We start from the raw sequence: 20,726 nt of genomic DNA on the forward strand, positions 1-20,726 counted from the left end.
GAAACGTCAGCTTTCCTGCTCCTCTGATGCTGCTTAGCCTGCGGTGTTCATCCAGCTCTACACTTTGTTATCTCAACTACAAGAGTAGTTCAAATTGTAGGAATTCTGCAGCGAGTAACTCATCAACTGCCTCCTCAATGCTTGTCCACCAGGTGTCAGTATGGAATGTGATGGAATACTCTCCATTTAGCTGGATGAGTGCAGTCCAACAGTACTCAAGAGGCTTGACACCATCCAAGAAAACTCGCTCTTTTAAGTTGCCAATATGCCACTGACAGCTTTCACTCCCTTCACCGCAAGTCAGAGTGGCAGTGGTGTATACTATCTTCTGTCACAACTCACCAAGCCTTCATCAACAGCAACTTCTAAACCCTTGCCCTTTACCATCAAGAAGGACAAAGGCAGCAGGTGCATGGAAACGCACCATTCCCCTCCAAGACACACAGCATCCTGACTTGAAACTGTTCTCACCTTTTCTTGATCAGCACCACCACTTCTCCAAGGCAATCAGGAATAGACAAATAAATGCTGGCCCAGCAAACAACGCCCACTCACCATGAGTGATTAAAAATGAAAACCGAGTCTGTTTAATTTATTATGGTTGTGATTCCAACAGTGGGATTTCTCATTATTAAGGAAGAAGTCTATTTTTAAGGAAAAAACAGCAGGACATTTGGAAAACCTTAACACAATCATAGTCAAAACCAGCCCAGCTCGTCCTCGCCTCCTTGACCTATCCGTCTTTTCTCCCACCTATCCATTCCTCCCACCTCACTGACCAACCCCCACCTTCACCTCCTACCTACCAGCCTCATCCCCGCCTCCTTGACCTGTCCGTATTCCCTCGACTGACCAACCCCCATCCCAACTCCCCGCCTACACTCACCTTTACTAGCTCTATCCCTGCCTCCTTGACCTGTCCGTCTTCTTTCCACCTATCTGATCCTTTATCCACTTTCCATCATCGCCTCCCCTCCTCTCTATTTATTTCAGAGTCCCCTTCCCCTCCCTCATTTCTGAAGAAGAGTCCAGACCCGAAACGTCAGCTTTCCTGCTCCTCTGATGCTGCCTGGCCTGCTGTGTTCATCCAGCTCTACACCTTGTTATCTCAGATTCTCCAGCATTGGCAGTTCCTACTATCTCACAATCATAGTCAACATGGTTTTGTGAAAGGGAAATCATTTATGACAAATTTGAGGATATTACATTCAGAGTTTGGATTTGTTTTTCCAGAAGACATTTGATAAGTTGATACATAAAAGGATGTTGCACAAGATAGGAGCTCATGGTATTGAGGAAACCCTATTAACTAGGATTGGAAATTGGTTATCACAGAGAAGATAGTCAGTCAGGATTAATGAGTCTTTTTTGAGGTTGGAAACAAGGAATTAGTGGAATGCCATAGGTTTCAGTCCTAGGTACCTCGACTATTTATTGTCTATATTAATGCCTTGGAGGAGGGGCAGAGTACAACATATCCAATTTGGTGAGAATGGAATGATTGGAACTGATTGGTGGAATGACACGTTGTATGAGGATATTAGGAATCTAAATGGGGATGTGGATAGGTTGAGTGAATGGTCAACAACTTGGCACATGAAGTTTAAGATAGTAAAGTGTGAGGTAATGCACTTTGGTAAGAAGAATCCAATGGTAGATGATCACTTAAATTGAGAAATGCCCCATAAAAGTTCGGTGTAGAGGATCTGGGTGTTCTTGTGCTTGAAACACAAAAAGTTAGCAACCAGATGTTGCAAGTAATTAAGAAGGCAAATGGAATTTTGGTTTTCATTGCGAGAGGGTTGAGTATAAATATAAGGATGTCGTATTGCCAATGTATAAGGTGATGGTGAGGCCACACCGAGAGTACTGTGTACAGTTTTGGTCCCTGAACTTAAGAAAGGATATTTTGCCATTGGAGGCAGTTCAGAAGAGATCACCGGGCTGATTCCTGGGGTGAAGGGATTGACTTATCAAGAATGGCTAAACAAATCAGGTTTTTATTCATGAAAGCCATGTGGGGTAAAAACTTAATTGCAGGGAGTTACACATTGAGTTGTAAAAAAGAGTGGCACAGATTTGGAAAACACGTTCAAGGACTTTGGAAAGGGAAGAGCATTTGGGGTTTACTTATAAGGATAGAAAAGTTAACGTTTTTATTTGAAGAGGGGATGTGATAATGCAAACCTGGAGGGAAAGGAAACAGACGAGATAAAAGGGAACCATAAATGCAGACAGCTAACATTGCTAGAATAGGAAGGGATGTTGGATGGTCAACACGTCAGCGAATCTAGAGAGCAGGAGTTGGTTCTTATGGACACGTGGATTATGACGATGCCACAGTAAAGAGCCAGTGGGGAAGTGGAGGAAGATGGAAGTTAAACAGTAGGGTATGAAAGAAACTTAGGGGAAATTTGGCATGGTTGGCAATGGAAAACAAACATAGAAAATAGGGGTATGAATAGGCCATTCTGCCCGTTAAGCCTGCTCTTTCATTCAATATGATCATGGCTGATCACCAATTTTCCTGTTTCTGCTTTCTCCCCATATCCTTTGATCCCTTTAGCCCGTAGAAATATATCCAATTCCTTCTTGAATACATTCAATGTTTTGGCTTCAACCACATTCTATGGCAGAGAATTCCACATGCTTATCATTCTCTGGGTGAAGAAGCTCTTCTTCATCTCAGTTCTAAATGGCCTATCCTGTATCCTTAAATTGTGACATGTGGTTCTGGACTCCCCGGTCAACAGGAACATCCTTCCTACGTTAACCCTGTTTAGTCCGATTAGGATTTTATAGGTTTTGTGATATCCCCCTTTACTCTTTTGAACTCCAATGAATATAGTCCTAACCAATCCTGTCTCTCTTCACATGACAGTCCTGACATCCCAGGAATCAGTCTGGTAAGCCTTTGTTGCAATCTCTCCATAGACAGAATATTTTTCTTCAGAGAAGGAGTCCAGAACTGCACACAATACTCCAGGTGTGGTCTCTCCAAGGCCCTGTACAATTGCAGCAAGACAACCCTACTCCTGTACTCGAATTCTTTCGCTATGAAGGCCAACATACCATTTGCCATCTTCACTGCCTACCGTCCCTACAATGCTTACAGTCACCGACTGGTGTGCAATGGCACCTAGGCCTCATTGCATCTCCCTTTTCCAACTGTATCATTCAGATAATAATCTGCTTTTCTGTTTTTGCTGCCAGAGTGGATAACCTCACATTTATTCACATTATACTCCAACTGCCATGTATTTGCCTACTCACTCAACTTGTAGAAATCACACTGAAGCTGCAACCTCCCACACAGCTTTAGGCCATCTGCAAGCTTCGAGATATTACATTAAGTTCCTTCATCTAAATCATTAAGATATGTTATGAATGGCTGTAGTCCAAGCAATGAACTCTGCTGTGCTGCACTAGTAACTGCCTGCCACTTGGAAAATGACACGTTTATCCCTCGTCTTTGTTTCTTGTCTGCTGACCAGTTCTCTATCCATATCAGTACAGCACCTCCAATCCCATGTGCTTTAATTTTACATGCTAATCTCTTACGTGGGATCTTATTGAAAGCTTTCTGAAAATCCAAGTAAGCCAGATCCACTTGGTCTCCCTTATCAAGCATAGTGGTTACATCCTCAAAACATTCCAATTGATTTGTCAAGTATGATCTCTCCTTTGTAAATCCATGTAAAGTTTGTCCAATCCTGTCACTATTTTCCAAGTGCTCTGCTAAGAAATCTTTTATCATGGACTGTCACATTTTCCCAAATACTGGTGTAAGGCTTACTTGTCTATAATTCCCTGTTTTCTCTTTATGTCCTTTTTCAGATAGTGAGTGACATAAATTGCTTTCTAATTCATCAGAACTCTTCCAACATTGATAGAATCTTGAAAGGTGACCAGCAATGGATTTCACAATTTCTGTGGATACTTCCCTAAGTGCTCTGAGATGTAGATTATAAAGTCCTGGGGATTTATCTGGCTTTAGGCCCATCAATTACCCCTGCACTCTTTCCCAACTAACAGTGATTTACGTCAGTTCCTCTTTTTCACTAGGCTCTGTGTTTCCCAACATTCTTGGGACATTATTTGTGTCTTCCTTTGTGAAGACAGAACAAAAATACATGAAAAATTAATCTGCAATCTCCTTGTACCCAATTATAATACGCCCTGTTTCTGACTGTAAAGGGACCAACATTTGTCTCCACTCATTGTTTTCTCTTCATATACCATGAGAAGGTTTTAAATGAGTTTACTCTCATACTCCACTTTCCACCTCTTAATCAATCCCTTTGTCCTCCTTTGCTGAAATCTAAACTGCTTTTTATGGCCAATTAGTATTCCAGTTCCTTGGAGCGAATACCATCATTCATTTTCTGTGTTAGTCATAGTCAGACCATCTTTCCCATTTGTTTTTTATGCCAGACAACAGTTGGCAAAGGCTACTGAATGGACGGTTTCTCTTTTAGCAAGAGTCAAACCGATGAGCTTCCGCACTTGTGGCTCAAGGATGGTTGAAGGAAAAGCCTCGAAATCTTAGAAGCAGATGCTTTGTAACAAAACAGAGAAGCCGAGAATTAATTTTTCTCGCAAGGTTCATCTTCAGCATCGAGCGGTTTCAGCTGAAGATGTCACGATATGCTCGATATGCTCAGCATCATAGGTGAAAGTGAAATTGGCACCTACAGAACTGTTGTGGTGAACGATGGGCCAAAATTAAGACAATTGGGAATTTGACAACGCTGCTATGAGCAGAATATTTCCAGGAACAAACACTGCTGGAATTGTGGTTGGGAGGTGGAAGAGGCTGTGGTGAAGATCGATACAAGGAAACGATCAGTGTGCTTGTGTTGAGCATGATCACAGTAATGTGATGACATAAAAAGGTCAGGTTGAATAAGTTTGTGAATATGGTTAAATTGCATATTTAGGTATAAATAATGTGTGTAATGCAGGATTGTCAAAAACGTTGTTTTGTGGGTAGCCTAGACATATGTTCTTTCACCACGCTGAACATTATAATTCAATGTTGCCAGTCCTCACTTATCTTCTTGTTTTGATTTTGCATGTATTGACCAATATGGCAACAACTTTAAGTACAGCCTATTGCTAGACTCCAGGTTAATGAAATTCAAAAAGGATAAATCAGCAAATATTCAAACACAGCAAAACAATCAGTATCCTCAATTTCATGACCTCTACTTGAAAAGAGCAGTTGAGAGAAGTATTACATCAGGGAGTCGTGTTGATCTGCACTGTGTTTATGCTGCAAGCATTTTTATTCCATATCTTGAAGAGTGCGGTTGTCGTTCACTGACATTGTAAACATCCTGTGCATGGCCGATGAACAATAGAGGGGAGACTGAATATCAATCATTAAATTTATTCTAGTCCCAGTTTTTAATTGTTGTTTGGTGTGGTAATGTGCTCTGCTTTGTTGCAAATAGCAAAAGGCAAGTAAGCTTGAAGACGTAATGCAGGTTTTTGTGTATTCCTCATTAAAATGAACAAAGTGCACTTCCTTTGCACTTAAATAGCCATAAATCCATTCAAGTTTGCAAAACGAAAGCATGATAAATTGCCGTCATAAAAATCATTGATGCACAGTTCAGATGGAAAGCACTTTGCTAGCTATTATTTTAGCATTAAGAAACCGAATAAAGCTGTGGACACCACATGTTATTGCATTTCATAGGCATATGGATTTGGATTGTAGTGCTATGTTCTTTATATAACATGGTTATTAAACAGTATAGTGGTTAGCACTATATAAAACAGTGTACTTGGACTGAAACTTTTTAAAAGAGAATGCCAAGGCCTGTAAGATAATGACGTCCGATTTTCCTGGCTCTTGCATCCAAGAACTGAGTTTTAAACAATTGAGGATCAGGATAAAGTGAACAAAAACAAAGTTGCTGGAAAAGTTCAGCAGGTCTGGCAGCATCTGTGAAGAAAAATTCAGAGTTAACGTTTCAGATCTGGTGACCCTTCATCAGAAATTCCAGCACCCTTGAGCCTGTTTTACTATTCCATGAGAGGATCCCTCAGTACCTTTGCTGCAAAAAAAATTGTCTATCTCAGATTTAAAATTTGCAACTGATCCAACATCCACTGCTGTTTGTGGAAGAGTTTCAAATACCTATCACCCTTTGTGTACAGAAGTGCTAATCTCACTCCTCAGCAGAGGCGTGGTGACCCTCAGGTTGAACTAACTATGAGTCATCTGTCTCTCTTCCAAGACAGCACCCCTGTGGTCTTCTGGCACTGTAGTGACTTTACTTGTCACCTAAGTCACTTTCACTTTATCTCCCTCTGAACTTGCTGTGCTCCATTCCATTCTATCAGGTACAATTCAGGTGAAAGGTCATTTAAACTGCAACCTGAGCATTTGTTCCTTTCTCCACAAATACTGGCTGGACCACTGAATTCTGATTTTGCTTCAGATTTCCCACATCTGCAGTGTTTTCCTTTTCTCATCTGCATCTGAACCTCTGTCTGATTGAAAGTAAATCTTTGAGTTTGCTGTTTCCCGAAGCATGCTTTCTCAGATTGGAGATGCACACCTTAGATGAGTATATGAATGAACCATCAATGTTCAATGTGGGTAATGTTACATTTGTAATAGTCAGCTGAACATGCTTACATGATAACTAAATCAGAAGGTAAATTGTCCCAAGGTCTATTCCAGTCAAAGAATCAAACTGAGTTCTTATAGTCAGATTCTCCTTGCTATTCCAAAACCGCACAGCTACCAAAGCTACTAATTGAATTAAATTGCAGCTAGAAAGAAGGTACTCTGTTTGTACATAGGACTGAATTGATGTGAAAATGCACCGACTGAAGCCCTGTCTGGTTTCCTTGGTCTTAAATTTGTGTGCCATTAAAAGTTGTTTTTCTAAATTCCTCAAGGCTTTTTAATTAGTAAGCATCACTTATTCGCTGGGGAAGATGCCAGGATTCTAAAGGTTGTGCCATTTGACTTGAATTATCGTTTGTATCAAATACAGATCCTTCTGCCTTCTCAGTTTGTGCCATTCATTCGGTGCAATTATATTAAATTAAGCAGAGGGCTGTCATCCATATGCTTCAGTGAGTTTGCAACAGAAGCAGTTTCCCACAGGAGAAAGAGATTGTCAATAGGACAACATGATGTGATATAAACAAGAGCACAACAGTACACTCTGTGCCAGTTTCCACAATGCCATCTGTTATTTGATAAATTTTACTGAATAATGGATAGCTAAGAGCAATTAAAAAGCAGTGATCTGAATTGAGCCGTCCAGATAGTAAGAGCTAAACTTGATCAATCTATCAACCTTGAGATTAGATTACATTATATTGCCTTGAATTTACAATGCAGAAGCAAGGCTTTTTGTCCCCACAGGTCCAGGCTGACATTTATGCTCCACACATACTTCCTCCAACTTCACCTACTTCTATCTCACTCTATTGATAAGTCCTTCTATTCCTTTTTGCCTTATTTAGTTCCCCATCAAAGAGTTTATGCGTAGGCTGGGTGACCACTTTGCAGAACATCTACGTTCTGCTTGCAAAAAAGACCATGAGCTACTCATTGTCTGCCACTTGAACACACCGCCCTGTTCCCTAGCCAACATCTCTGTCTCTGGCTTGCTGCAGTGTTCCAGCAAAGCTCAACGCAGACTGGAAGAACAACACCTTATTTCCCGCTTGGGAACCCTGCAGCCCTCCAGACTCAATATCAAGTTCAATAATTTTGGGCCTAAACTCTCCCATGTCCTAGGCCCCTACCCTACACAGCAGGCCTTGTTATCACATAGCCTGCCATCACACAGTAGCTATTGTTTGTCCCTAACAGTCCCCATTAACAACTATTCACCCTCCTAGCCAGATAGTTATTAACTCCTTTGTCCATCCAACTGCTCTTCTCTCTCTTCAGGCTTTATCCTAACGTTTACTCCCTACCCCATCCCCCTCCCTATTTTCTGCATATAAACCAACGTTTTCCCAGCTACCATCAGTTCTGAGGAAGAGTCATCAGACCGGAAACATTAACTCTGATTTTTTTCTTCACAGAAGCTGTCAGACCTGCTGAGCTTTTCCAGCAACATCTGTTTTTGTTCTTGATTTACAGCATCTGCAGTTCTTTCGGTTTTAAAAGAGTTTATGTTGTTTGTTTCATTCTGTGGTGTGCCACATTCTCCTCACTCTCTGAATGAAGAAGTTTCTCCTGAATTCCTTTTTGGAATTTACTATTGACATTTTTTTAATTCATTCATGAGAAGTGGGTGTCACTGGCTAGGCCAACATTTATTGCCTAGCCCTAATTGTTAAGAGTCAGCCACATTGCTCTAGGTCTGGAGTCACATGTAGGCAAGTAAGGATGGCACTTTCCTTACCTAAAGGACATTACTGAACCAGATGGGTTTTTCCAACAATTGACAATGCATTCATGGTCATCTTTAGACACTTAATTCCAGATATTTATAGTTCATAGTTTTGGATTCCATGTATGCGAAGGCATCTTTACCTCTGGTGTAGCAAGTCCCTCGATAATTTTAAAGACTTCGATAAAGTACACCAAACAGTGTATTATTTTAAAGAAAAAGTACCCCAGCCTCTTCAGACTTTGCTGATCATACCCACTCAGTGCTGATTTCAATCTTCATTTGGATTTTTGTGCTGCTTATCCTTTCTTCCATACTCTTATTTGTAATTTGAAGATTAGAATTAAAGTGTCCATAGTATTGTCAGTGTAAGTCTACAATCCTTCCCAACTTCAAGGTAGCTCATCTGCTTTTGAATTTTGTTCTCTTTGAAATGAACTCAGTGCTTTTTGTGTACATATTAAATTTGATTGCTTTCAATAATTTGTTTATTTAAACCCAGAAATGTATTTGTCCCTTTGCCTTTATTTTCCAAGGAGTATTGTTCTGACCAAAATGCACCATTTCAGACTCAATTATGTTAAAAGCAATTTTCCATTTGTACAACATGTTCTTCCATTTTGTCACCAAATTACTCAATGGGAGCTTGCAGTTCACAAATATAAATTATTTACGCATTCCCTGCAGCAACCTCTGTGTCAATATTGTCAAGTGTGTGCAGTGGCTTTTTGAGAATCTTGTAAGACCTACCAATGAAAATAACAGCCACCTTCATGCCAAATTAATAGAAAATGTTGCCAGATTTCTTTGAATGATGTACGTGCATTATCCTTTCATGAATTTCATGTGGTTCTAGCGAAGCGTGCCAGGCTTGTAATGGAGCAATGCACATGAAGCTCAGCTGTACATAAGACCAAGCCAGAAAGTTTAGCAAATCCTAGACCATTGGGTATAAATTAGCCCTGGACCTCAGACCACTATGTATCAGCATAGGTCTCTGTAAGTTTTCAGAGAAAGCTGACTGCTGGGGATAATTCTATCAAGCACCACCTGGAGGTACCTAAGTGTAAACCACCCAGACTCAGGCTACACTGCTCAGCCAGAAAGGCACTCCAATATAACTGTTCTCCTTCATGAATATTCAAAACAATAGCAGGGTCAGATTCGAGCAATACTAGCTGTTCCACTCTTCTTTCCTCTGTTTCAACTTTAAAGAATGTATCCAGCCAGACCATGTTAGGTATTATGCTATAGGGGCAGGAAGAATTTCGTAGCTCATTTCAAAATGTGAAATAGAAAAATATTGCATCTCGTAAGTGAAACATCACCTATCAGCCAAAGACATGCCAAAGGTCAAGACTGCAGGACACCAGCAAGGTGGACAGGACTGTGAAAGTCAAGAAAGTCAATGAGGAACTGATCATGGGCCCACATTAAACGTGGGTTTTATAACGTTGGAGAGGCATGTGGGCAGACAATCTGAGTTAAAAGGCTTTGAAAACTCCAAGGACATGGGGCAGAAGGGATTAAACATTGAGCTGAAGATGTTTGCCTTGAAATATTAGACGAGGGGACAAATAATCCTGCAGCTTTTCATGTTGAGTCGCCAAGTTGCAACTCAGGACGTGAAAAGATCACTGACTGACTGAAGGGATACTTTCTGACTAGTAGGGGACCCTACCATTTTTAAGAGGTGAGAATGAGCATTCATACAAACCTAGCTACCCAAAAAAGATCACTGTGTCCCAACCACACAAAAATGGCGTAGGCCTCCTCCAACATCCACAGAACTTTACATATGTCCTCAAAAGTTGAAGTGCTGGATGCCCATTTCAGCCCCAATTGAAAATGGCTCGAGACATGTTGTGGGCATGCAGTTTTCTTTGCATCAAGCAATGAGTAAGCCTCAAAATTAAAAACAAATTAGATACGTAATTGAAGGAAATGATCGAAGGATCATAATGAAAACTGTGATTGGAATTTGATGTGTGGAGCTAGCATTTGTACTGCAGGAATCTCTTTTGCTAAGATTTCTCTGATGCTGAATGTTGACAGAATGGCATGTGATCTTCAAGAAAAGCATTATCTCTCTCTCTCTCTCTGTGACACCACGCCACTAAATTTGTCAAATCAAGCCCGAAAATGCTGATAATTGCAAAGCTGTATTCTGCCTGATGATAGAGAATTACTTGAAGAATTATATGGCATATACATACCCTACTTGTAACTATGTTTCAATAAAATAGGTTTTCTTTCCTGAAAAAATGTTCTCCGTGCTGGATTTGGATCTGAGGAAGAGAGGGAAAGAATCAGGCTGAATTTGAACATCAAATATAGACATATAACTGATGGTGGACCTCCTTTTTCCTTTGTTGACTGCACCTTACAGTGTAATACACCAAGAAGTTTGTTCCAGTTTTGTGAGCACAATGTACTGGTCTGCAAATTTCATGTTTTCTTGCTGATGGTTTCTTTTTAAAGAGGAGAACTGAAGCCAGTGCATTCACGTGGATATTGTGCAATGCACTAATCAAGAGCAGATTTCCCAAATCAGTGTGAATTGGAAACCTGTAAAAGTCTCCCATCTGAAATAAGCCTGTGTCTGTGACAGTGGTATCAGAGAGATGCTGATGGTTCCATTGAACTTGTAAATAAAATGCCAAAAGGAAAATTTCCACAATGAGTTCTGAGTGGAAGTCTCAGCCCGCTTAAGAGAAGGGAGATTGAATTATGTGTTTTAAAAATGCCTTCCAGAAATGTATTGGTCTTGCACCATATGCCTGCAATTTCTCTGGCTGTCCATTCAAGAAGCAGTTTTCACATCTGCAAACTGGCCTTACACTGATGAGTTTCAGGATCAGACACAGAGGTGGCATCGAAACTGTTCTGTGGTTGCCAAAACTCACCCTGAATGTGCTGTCACTGAACCAGAAAAAGACAGATCATCTGAGTTGGATCAGATCGTATGATATTCTTCTGTAAACTTTCATTCCCCATTGACTGCTGGCTTGCATTCAAAGCTGACAACTTGTATGCCATCTGGTGCTGCAAGCCCTGTTTGACAACCTTTTCAATCTTGTTTTAATTTTCTCTCTGTTGTCTTACCTTCTCTTTGAAATAAAATCACACATAAGCTGCCAGTTGGTATAAAGATTCTTACCTCAAAACCAACAAATTGCATTTACATAGCCCCTTTAACATAATGAACCGTCCCAAGTCACTTCAGAAGTGTATAAGGAAACAACATTTGACAGTAAATAACATAAGGTGACATTACGGCAAATGACCAAAGGCTTTGTCAAAGTGTTAGATACTGTGGAGTATCATTTTTTTAAAGCATCCAAGGGTTATGGACATTGCCTGCTCGGTCAGTGTTTATTGCCCATCCCTCAGAGCCAGAATCAATCACATTGCCTGGGGTCTGGAGTCATATGTGGGCCAGACAAGGTCAGGATAGCAGTTTCATTCCCCAAAGGCCATCAGAAAACCAGATGGGTTATATGACAACCAGCAGTGATTGCATGGTTGTTACTATGCTAATTTTTTTAATTCCAGATTTAAAAATTAATTCAAATTTCATAATCTAAGAGGCTGGCATTCAAACCCATGCACCCAGGACATTAACCTGGTACTCTGGATTACGAGTCCAGTAACCTTACCACTAAACCACCACTTACCTCTTTTAAAGGAGGTAAGAGAGGAAAATAAATGGAAAGGTTTAAGGAGGAGATCGTAAAACTTAGAGCCAAGGTAGCTACAGGCAAGCTGCCCAATAATGGAGAGATTAAAGTTGGGATGTTCAAAAGGTCTGAATTGAGGCATCTCAGAGGGACTCGAAGAGATTGGAAACAGAGGGAAGACTGAATCCAGAGATTGATTTGAAACAAAGGAAGAGAAGTCTAAATTATGGATGTTATTTAGATAGGAGGAAATGTAAGTCAGCAAGGGCCAAAATGATGGCTGAACAAGACTTTACACAAGTTAAAGCAAGGAGTGCAGACTTATGGGTGAACACAAGTTTACAGAAATTATAGAGGTTTTCTGAAGGGTGACTGGACTCAAAGCGTTAATTCTGCTTTCTCTCCACAGATGTTGCCAGACCTTCTGATTCTCTCCAGAAATTTCTGTTTTTGTTCACAGAGGTTAGAATGTGGGAGGCCAGCCAGGAGTGCAATGTGAACAAAAGGTCTCACAGTAACATGAAAGTGTTAGCAACAAATGAGCTGAGTCAAGAGCAACATTATGTGGCAAATGGAAATAAGAATAGCAAGTTCTAAATGACAAAGAGTAGAATAATAAAAATGCTAAAGTTTCAAAATCACATGAAGTAAATACAGGATGAAATTTATCATTTGTGCATTAATTTGATTATTCAGTTCATTTGGTACTGTACAACAAGAGATCAGCGGACAAGCTAGTTCAATGGTAAAGCAAGCATAAAAGATGAAATATTCTGTTTCTTTTTGTTTGTTCCACTGTCCCAATGTTTTTAACAGCCAAATCTCAGAATTTAAGAAATAGAAAATAAACTTCCCTTTCTGTACTGCATTTCACGTCTTCATGCAGTTTGCAGCCACAGGCGTTTTGTTGAACTGTAATTGCTTTTGGAATGTTGGAAGAATTTTAAAATGGAGATCATCTGTTTCTGTAATGTGGATTGAGGGATAAATATTGGCCAGGAAACCTCCCCTGCTTTTCTTAGAAACAACGCTACAGAATGTTTAAGTTCACCTTACAGACAGGACCTCAGAATCACAAGAGGGGGACATTTGGCTCATTGTGACTATGCTGGCTCTCCCAGTAAGCATTCAGTGCTATTCTCCTGCCTTCGCCACATAACCCTGTATTCTTCCTTTGCAGCAAATAGTCCAATTTCTTTGTCATTATCTCAATTGAAGCTGCTTCCATGCACTGTCAGGCAGTTTATTCCAGCCCCTAGCTACTCCCGAGGTTAAGAAGATTTTACACATCCCACTTTTCCTTCTTCCACTGATGACTTGAGATCTCTTGATCCTTCTATGAATCAGAACATTTTTTCCCCATTTACTCAGCCCAGGCCCTTGGGGATTTGAATATTTCAATCAGATCTCTTCTCAGCCTTCTTTTCTCAAAGGTCAACAGTCCCAGCTTCTCCAGTCCATCTTCAGAATTGAAAATCCTCATTCCTGGCACCATTCTTGTTGTCCTCTTCTACACTGTTTCTCCTGACAGTGAACACCCAGAACTGGATCCATTACTCTAGCTGAGCCCAAAGTAATGTCTTGTTAATAAAGTCTCACATACTTTATTAACTTTTATCTCAACCTCACCTGCCACCTTTAATGATTGAGGCATGTCCATGCCCAAGTCTCATCCAAATCCACTTATCTTTCCTGGGATATCAGCATCACTGGCAAGTCCACAATTTTTTGTCCATCCCTAATTACTCTTGGGCTGCCTATTCAGAGGACAATTAAGAGTCAATCACATTGCTGTGAGTCTGGAGTCACGGGGAAGCCTGACCAAGTAAAGGTGTCAGATTTTCTTCCCTATAGGGTGTCAGTGAACAGCCCTGCTTTTACTAGATTTATATTCCAGAACGAGATTTATATTCCAGATTTATTCATGAAATTTAAATTCCGCCAACTGCCATGGTGGGATTTGAACCCATATCTCCAGAGCATTAGTATTGATTCTGGAGTTCTTATCCAGTAATTATCACATGCCACAATGTAACTTTGAGGTGAGAATGCTGCCAACTGAATTAAATTTACTTACATTTTAATTAGTTATATGTTTCTTTTTGCAGTGCATGTTTTTGAACTTTTGGTTTACCTTCATTCCTATTCTTCTCATGGTCAAGAATTGTATCACTCTTTGTTATGATATTATTGAGGGACCATGTGACTTTAAATCCCAATAACTATTCTGCACAAGCAACCATGATTTTTATAACCTGACCAGATTATTCTTGGCAGTGACTAATGGAAAATCCTTCGTATAAACATTACTGGGGAAAAATAGGTTCCTGCCCAGAAAGCAAAATTAACTACTGTGAAAGCAAAAATGGGAATTTGAATCATTCACCATGATCTCCATTCCACATTTGAAAGCAACACCATAACTCAAAGCAGTAGAATTCTGATTTAGCTCCACTGAGCTACCTCATGAGGAAAATCATTATAAATCGCTGACTGTTTGTCATTTTAGAATCCATGAGCCAGTAATTTCAAGTGTGCATAATAATCTTACTCCTAACTAGATTTTCTTGACTCTTCACTGACCTTTTACATGCAGACTGTTGCGCAAATTAGCAGCATCAGGGCCTCAAACATTTGTTTTCTGTTTTGCAGTTCTTGTAATGACATGAAGGCTTTTTTTAAAACTGCCCTGTTAACAAAATTGCATTGCTGACTGAAAAAGAGCTGTCTGTCATTTCATGCAGCAATCACATAATCAGCATTTCGACTTCAACTCTTCATTAAATGGTTGAGTTAATTAGCTTCAAAAACAGGGATACCATAATTTATAATTTAAATGAATGCAAGAATGCACTAATTGTCCAATCACAAATCGAGAGGCGAAGGCCTAGTGGTATTATTGCTGGACTATTATTCCAGAAAGCCAGATAACATTCTGATAACAGATAACGCAGCAGATGGTGGAACTTGAATTCAATAAATATGTGGAATTAAGAATCTAACAATGACCATGAATCCATTGCCGATTGACGGGTAAAACCCACCTGGTTCTCTAATTTCCTTTAGGGAAGGAAACTACCATACTTACCTAGTCTGGCTTCAAGCAATGTGCTTGACTCTTAACTGTCCTGCGGGCAATTAGAAATGGGCAATAAATGCTGCCTAGCCAGCGACGCCCTCATCCCGTGAATGAATAAAGAAAAAAAATCAGTCAGGCTATCAGTAACTCAGATAAATGAGGAAGACTTTGCTATATTGTGTCATTCTCTGAAAGAAAGTGAAATGTTAAAGTGGTATTGCTGATAATGTATCCACAATGTACATTGTATAACACCTTGTCCGTCCTGTTAATTCAGTATTAATTTATTTTGGATCTAAGTAACTATAGAGTGTCTTTGCAAAGGAAAGTGCTACTTCAAAATGTGAAAGGATGCTTGAATAAGCAGTGTCAAGTAATTAGGTTTGCTAGATCAAGTTCAAAGATAGATATGAGAATGAAGCTATTGAGATAGATTATTAACCTGAGTGAATGGGTAGATTTAGATGTGAGTGGGGCAACTACAGATTGCATAGATGCAAGAAATTATAAACCAGCTTGAGATTGCATATCGTGAGAAAATAGGATGATGGGCAACTGTACTTAGCTCTGCTGACTTGATAAGACAATTAAACTGTATCCTGCTTAAAGTCCAAGAGCATGATACAATCTTTCTGCTGCTGAACTGTTTAGCCACCTCCAGCCTAGCCTGCTTAGTGTCGGCAGTGGATATCATCCTCTCATTACTGGGGAACGAATCTGTCTCCAGCTCTTCATTTAACCCAGCAAGACGGGAAGGGGGCCATCAGTAAACTGCAATGCAGCCTTTTCCAGTCTGGTGAGAATTCTCACAACATATCTTGTTACAAACTCACCAGAGTGGTTCTTTAAATATGATATTGAGATTGTGGAATGTCAGTCCTCATTATTCCTGCAAGTGCACATTGGATGGTCAACCAGAAGTAAATTGCTCATAGGCTGACAAAGTTAGAAAGCCAATGGCAAATATGCTGAATCCTGTTTTCTAGATTTCCCATGGAATATTGGAATCCCCACCAACCCCATCCCAGCTTAATACCAGGGCATTTGGATTCTTTCAGAATGCCACATATTCCTTCAGAAATGGAATAGGTTTCCAATAGTTGCAAACAACCTCTCACACTGAGAAATGACACACCCAATGTGAGAGGAAGACTTCCTTCAGTTTGAAGTTCATAACTTGCATTTTTATCAATTGGTTATTGAAGGTAGAATCAAAATTGGAAAAGGGTCCAACCAGTATCTTTACAATTAGAAGAAAATGTGCTGAACCATTGCTGTGAATAGAAAATGGTAATTGAAACAGATCAATTCTGGTCTATTTAATCTTTGAGTCCTCAGTCATATTTACATCCGGTACATATATGATCGTCAATAGTAGGGGAGCAATTAGAGTGTGCAAAGAAAAACAAAAATATGTTTTGTTATATTTTGTCTGCAAACTGTCTTTGCAATATAGTTTGCAGTATGTTCTTGCTATTTTAACAGTTTTTTTTGCATTTCAGCTTGAAAAACCAATTGTGAGATCCTTCGAGAGCAAAATTATTTATTGAATTCAACTTCAAGATATTCTGTTCTTCTTCAGGGCATCCAAATTTTATTCAATGCAGAGATGATCATCTTTCTCAAGAAGCATTGGACACCTTCATAAACTGGTGTTTCCTTTTTTCCCCAAAGTAGAAGTATCTCAAGGGATATCTGTCACTCTGTGTTGGAAGCAAATTCCATTGGTTATAAACTCGGCACAAGAGTAAACAACATGTTTTGAAGGAAACTCGTGTCTCTTCAAGCACATATTTTCAAGCACTACAGTTGTTTGTCACCCAGATCATTCCAGGCTGATGGATAAACAAGACTGCATTCCAGCCAAAAAATACCCGAAGCATTCTTTTGGAAGTTTTGACATTTTTGAAGGGCTGCATTGAAGGATTTGCATTTGTACAGCAAATTCCATGACAGAATGTTCTGAAGTACTTGAGTATCAATTCAGTATTTTTCAAGTATGTGATTTTTGTAATGTAGCAAAATGCAAAGTGGGTACAGCAAGATCCCACAGGCTGCAGTGAGATCATACTTGCGAACAACACCAGCAGAATTTGCCTGCTGCTTAATTTTGTTGGGAGAACACTTACATCCACCTGAGAGAGTAGATGGAATTTTGTTTAATGTTTCATCTGTAACTTGCACCTCTGACAGTGCACCTCTATCTCAGTATTGCACCAAAATGGCAACCTAGACTCTGTGCTTAAATCTGTGGACAGTATTTTGAGCCCAGGATCTACTGGCTGAGAGTTGAGAGTACAACAAAGAAATTGGGTTTAATGGATGGGGAAACAGTCTTTCCTGGATTGCAGTCTGGCTCAATATAACAGGATGAAAATCCCTTCCTCTTTGATTGATGGGACCTAAGTCGGCATTGTCAATATAGTTTCCAGTTTTTTCAAGTCCAAGAATTAAAAATTCCCAGTTGTTCGAAGGTCAGAGAAAGGAAGCAGTGCACTTTATGTCCAGATGCTTTCCACGATCTATTTAAAACAGATTATTACTGTTACGAAGTTAATTAAACTTATTGACTAGCTTTTTAGTAACAGGTCATTCGGAGGGTGAAGGTGGGCATCTGTCACGTTCAAAGTTTTACATTGAAGTGTTGATCACATTTGTTCTCATACATACCAAGTATGTTTCTTGTGAGGACTGGGGTGCATTATTCAGTTTTGTAACCCACTGGCAGCACCTAACATGTCAGATCAGACATGGTCTGCATTCGTCTTGGTTCTAAACTTAGTAAACTTAGATGAATGCCCTGAATTGAGGCCAGATACTTTATATCAATTTGCCTCTCTGACCTACATTAACAATTTTCTGCCAGATCATAAATGGGTTTTGTGCTGAAGGCCGCATCCACTCTTAGCTGAGTTGAGACTGTTGAAAGAGGTTTCACACGAAACCTTTACAATCAACAAAGTTCTCACCTGACAAGCTTGGCAGTATTCAATCAGCTTGCTTGATTACAATGCAATTAAGATAGAAACTGAAGCCTGGACCTATGAGCATGTGCTCACAAATATGATCTCATGTTATATTAGCTAGCATGATGAGAACTTCAAAAGTTTTCATATTTCTATCTGCAGATATTTTCATACCTGCTATTTAAAGGATTAATGTCTTTTGAATGGTCAAAGGGCCTTCATGGATAATTTCTAATGTGCTAGCTTCAATACTTGTTGTCTCGGTCAAATGCACTAAGTCTTCTCAGAATGAACCCCTTTGTTTGCAGAGAACTGAGATGTGGCTTTGTCAACTTGGAATGCAATGAGAGCTCTGGAAGTTATTTGAAGTATGCTGTTAAAGTTTCACAATTTAAGATAGATACATAATCTCAGTTAACAAGGAAAAAAAACAGTGTAAATACTCTTAAGTCCCCAGTACCAAGAATGCTAATTTTTATTGCTAATTTTTTTGATAACATATAGATACGAACACCGTGAGGAAACCCTTTAATCATCGTGATGCAAAAAGCGCCATATGCAAAAAAAATCATTTTCTTCAACATTACATATTTCAGTTATCAAGGGAGAGTTTTAAGTCCTGATTAACTCTTTGACAACTAAAAAGTTTACATCACTCTGAGGAACCGTGTCTGCATAAAATTTCTCAATCAAGTTGAATTGAACATCTCATGAACCTAAATATTTTTTTAAAAATGCTAAAATGATGACTGCACATGTTCACTGATTGCCTGGACTGTTGGAACATTTGACAAAGTTACAAAGAGAGTGTACTGTCAATGATAGGGGTCAATCAGTCTTGTCATTCAAAGCTTGCATTCTGTCAAATAATTGAGCAGAACCAGTCAGACTCCAGAACAAAGCTCTCGACAGTTCCAAAATAATCAAGACATGGAAATGTTGAGAAATTAAATAAATTTTGATGATTAAAAGAACATGCTGGAAAAGCACAACAGATCTGGAACTGCCCACAGACACTCTGCATAGTAGACAGAAGAGTCACTGCTTCTTATCCAAGGCCAGCATTTCAAGTAATCCAATCAGAAGTCTTCAAAATATTCAAACCTACAAAATTAGAGCTGGAGAAAGTTTTACAGAATGACTAATGTAGCTAGGTTTCGGGGTCCAGATGAAGCTGTGAATTATCTAGTGAATATTTTTCAACTTTAGGCCAGTAATTCACAACAGGAAATCTGTTGGACTGTGTTGAGGTGGTAGTGGCATGAAGCCCTCATCAGTAAACTGCTGCAACCCTCTGAGGTGTACAGATCTCTGTGTAAATCCATGCTGCTGCTTTTGTTTGACAACTTATTGGTTAATTCCCAGTGTTCTCCCAGGGAGAAACTGTTATGTTCCTGGCTTTGGATGTATGACCGAATTTGACAATGTACTGTAAATAAAATGCATTTAGTTTCCATGACAATCCGTGCATTTCCTGGTTGCAATAAACTATGATGTTGACCAAGTACACAGTGTGTCTTTACTGTATTAAAAAATGGCAGCCGCATCTTTAAAAATGCAAGGTACTGGAATTGATGTTTTGTTTTGTAGAATAGAGAGGAGGATTTAGATAAATACCATTGAGGATTGGAGGATCTGATCCAAATAAAGAAAACTTGCCATCACTGAAAGTTTTATTGCCCTTGAAAAACAATGTGAAGGTCACAACTTGTAATGCAGGAAACCACAAGGGTCGAAAGTAAGTACCTGTAGTGCTTTAGATAAAATTCAAAAGCTTTTTAAAATGCATTTGTTCGTGAAATGCATGTATCACTGGCAAGGTCATTAATTGCCCATTCTTAATTGCTGTAAATAAAGTGGTGGTGAGCTGCCTTCTTGAACTGTTGCTGTCCATGTCATGTGGGCATGTCCATGGTTAAGAAGGGATGAGGATATATTTCCAGGTCAAGATGGTGTGTGACCTTTTGGAGGTGGGGTGGGTGAGGGGAGTTGCAATCTTGCATATGATGGTGTTTCCATTCACCTATTTCCCTTGCCTTCTAGTCATTACAAGATGGAGATTCGGCAGATGCTATAAAAAAATGTTTGGGAAATCGCAGACGTTGTGTAAAACAGAGAGACATGATTGGGTTGCCTAGTTTTGAGTGCAAAGAACTACATAATCAGTCTTGCATGCAGTAACGTGTAGGAAGGAGGAAGGATTTCTCTGAGGGTAAGCTTAGAGCTCAACAGAAAGTGGAGAAATTCATGTGAATTTTGAAAGAGTATATTGATAAATTCTGATAAAACGTCACAGAACTGAAAGGATGATTGTGTCTCTTTTGATTGATATCACTTGATTTGCTAAGTTTTTCAAGTACTTTCGTGTTTTTATTTTAAAACCATTATCCGGATACGACAGAGTAACCTCAGAAAATCTTCCTGTGATGAGAAAAAAGCAGTCATACCTGGAGTTGAACTGGCAATAAACATACAGACAGCAAGTTTTTCCCTTGTACTCTGCCCGTGAATATTACAGCATTATGATGATAATCTCCTTGGGATAGGGACCATCCTTAGATATTTAACAGTCAAGTTTTATCCGTAATTATTGAAGGCAAAAGAAGTACTTGCTTGAAAAAGGAAA

General features: G+C 39.5%; 1 protein-coding gene across 3 annotated transcripts in view; it reads left to right on the forward strand.

Moving 5' to 3' along the window:
* zmat4a (zinc finger, matrin-type 4a) overlaps positions 1-19,607 on the forward strand; it is a 158,277-nt gene extending 138,670 nt beyond the window's left edge. For all 3 annotated transcript variants that reach the window (XM_048618679.1, XM_048618682.1, XM_048618683.1), the window contains one exon: positions 16,637-19,607. In XM_048618679.1, coding sequence (XP_048474636.1) covers positions 16,637-16,655 — 19 coding nt within the window. In that variant the 3' untranslated portion in view covers positions 16,656-19,607. The remainder of the gene's footprint in view (positions 1-16,636) is intronic.
* Positions 19,608-20,726: the final 1,119 nt, after the last annotated feature.

The sequence above is a fragment of the Rhincodon typus genome, chromosome 40 (assembly GCF_021869965.1).
Source record: "Rhincodon typus isolate 14 chromosome 40, sRhiTyp1.1, whole genome shotgun sequence".
Taxonomy (NCBI): domain Eukaryota; kingdom Metazoa; phylum Chordata; class Chondrichthyes; order Orectolobiformes; family Rhincodontidae; genus Rhincodon; species Rhincodon typus.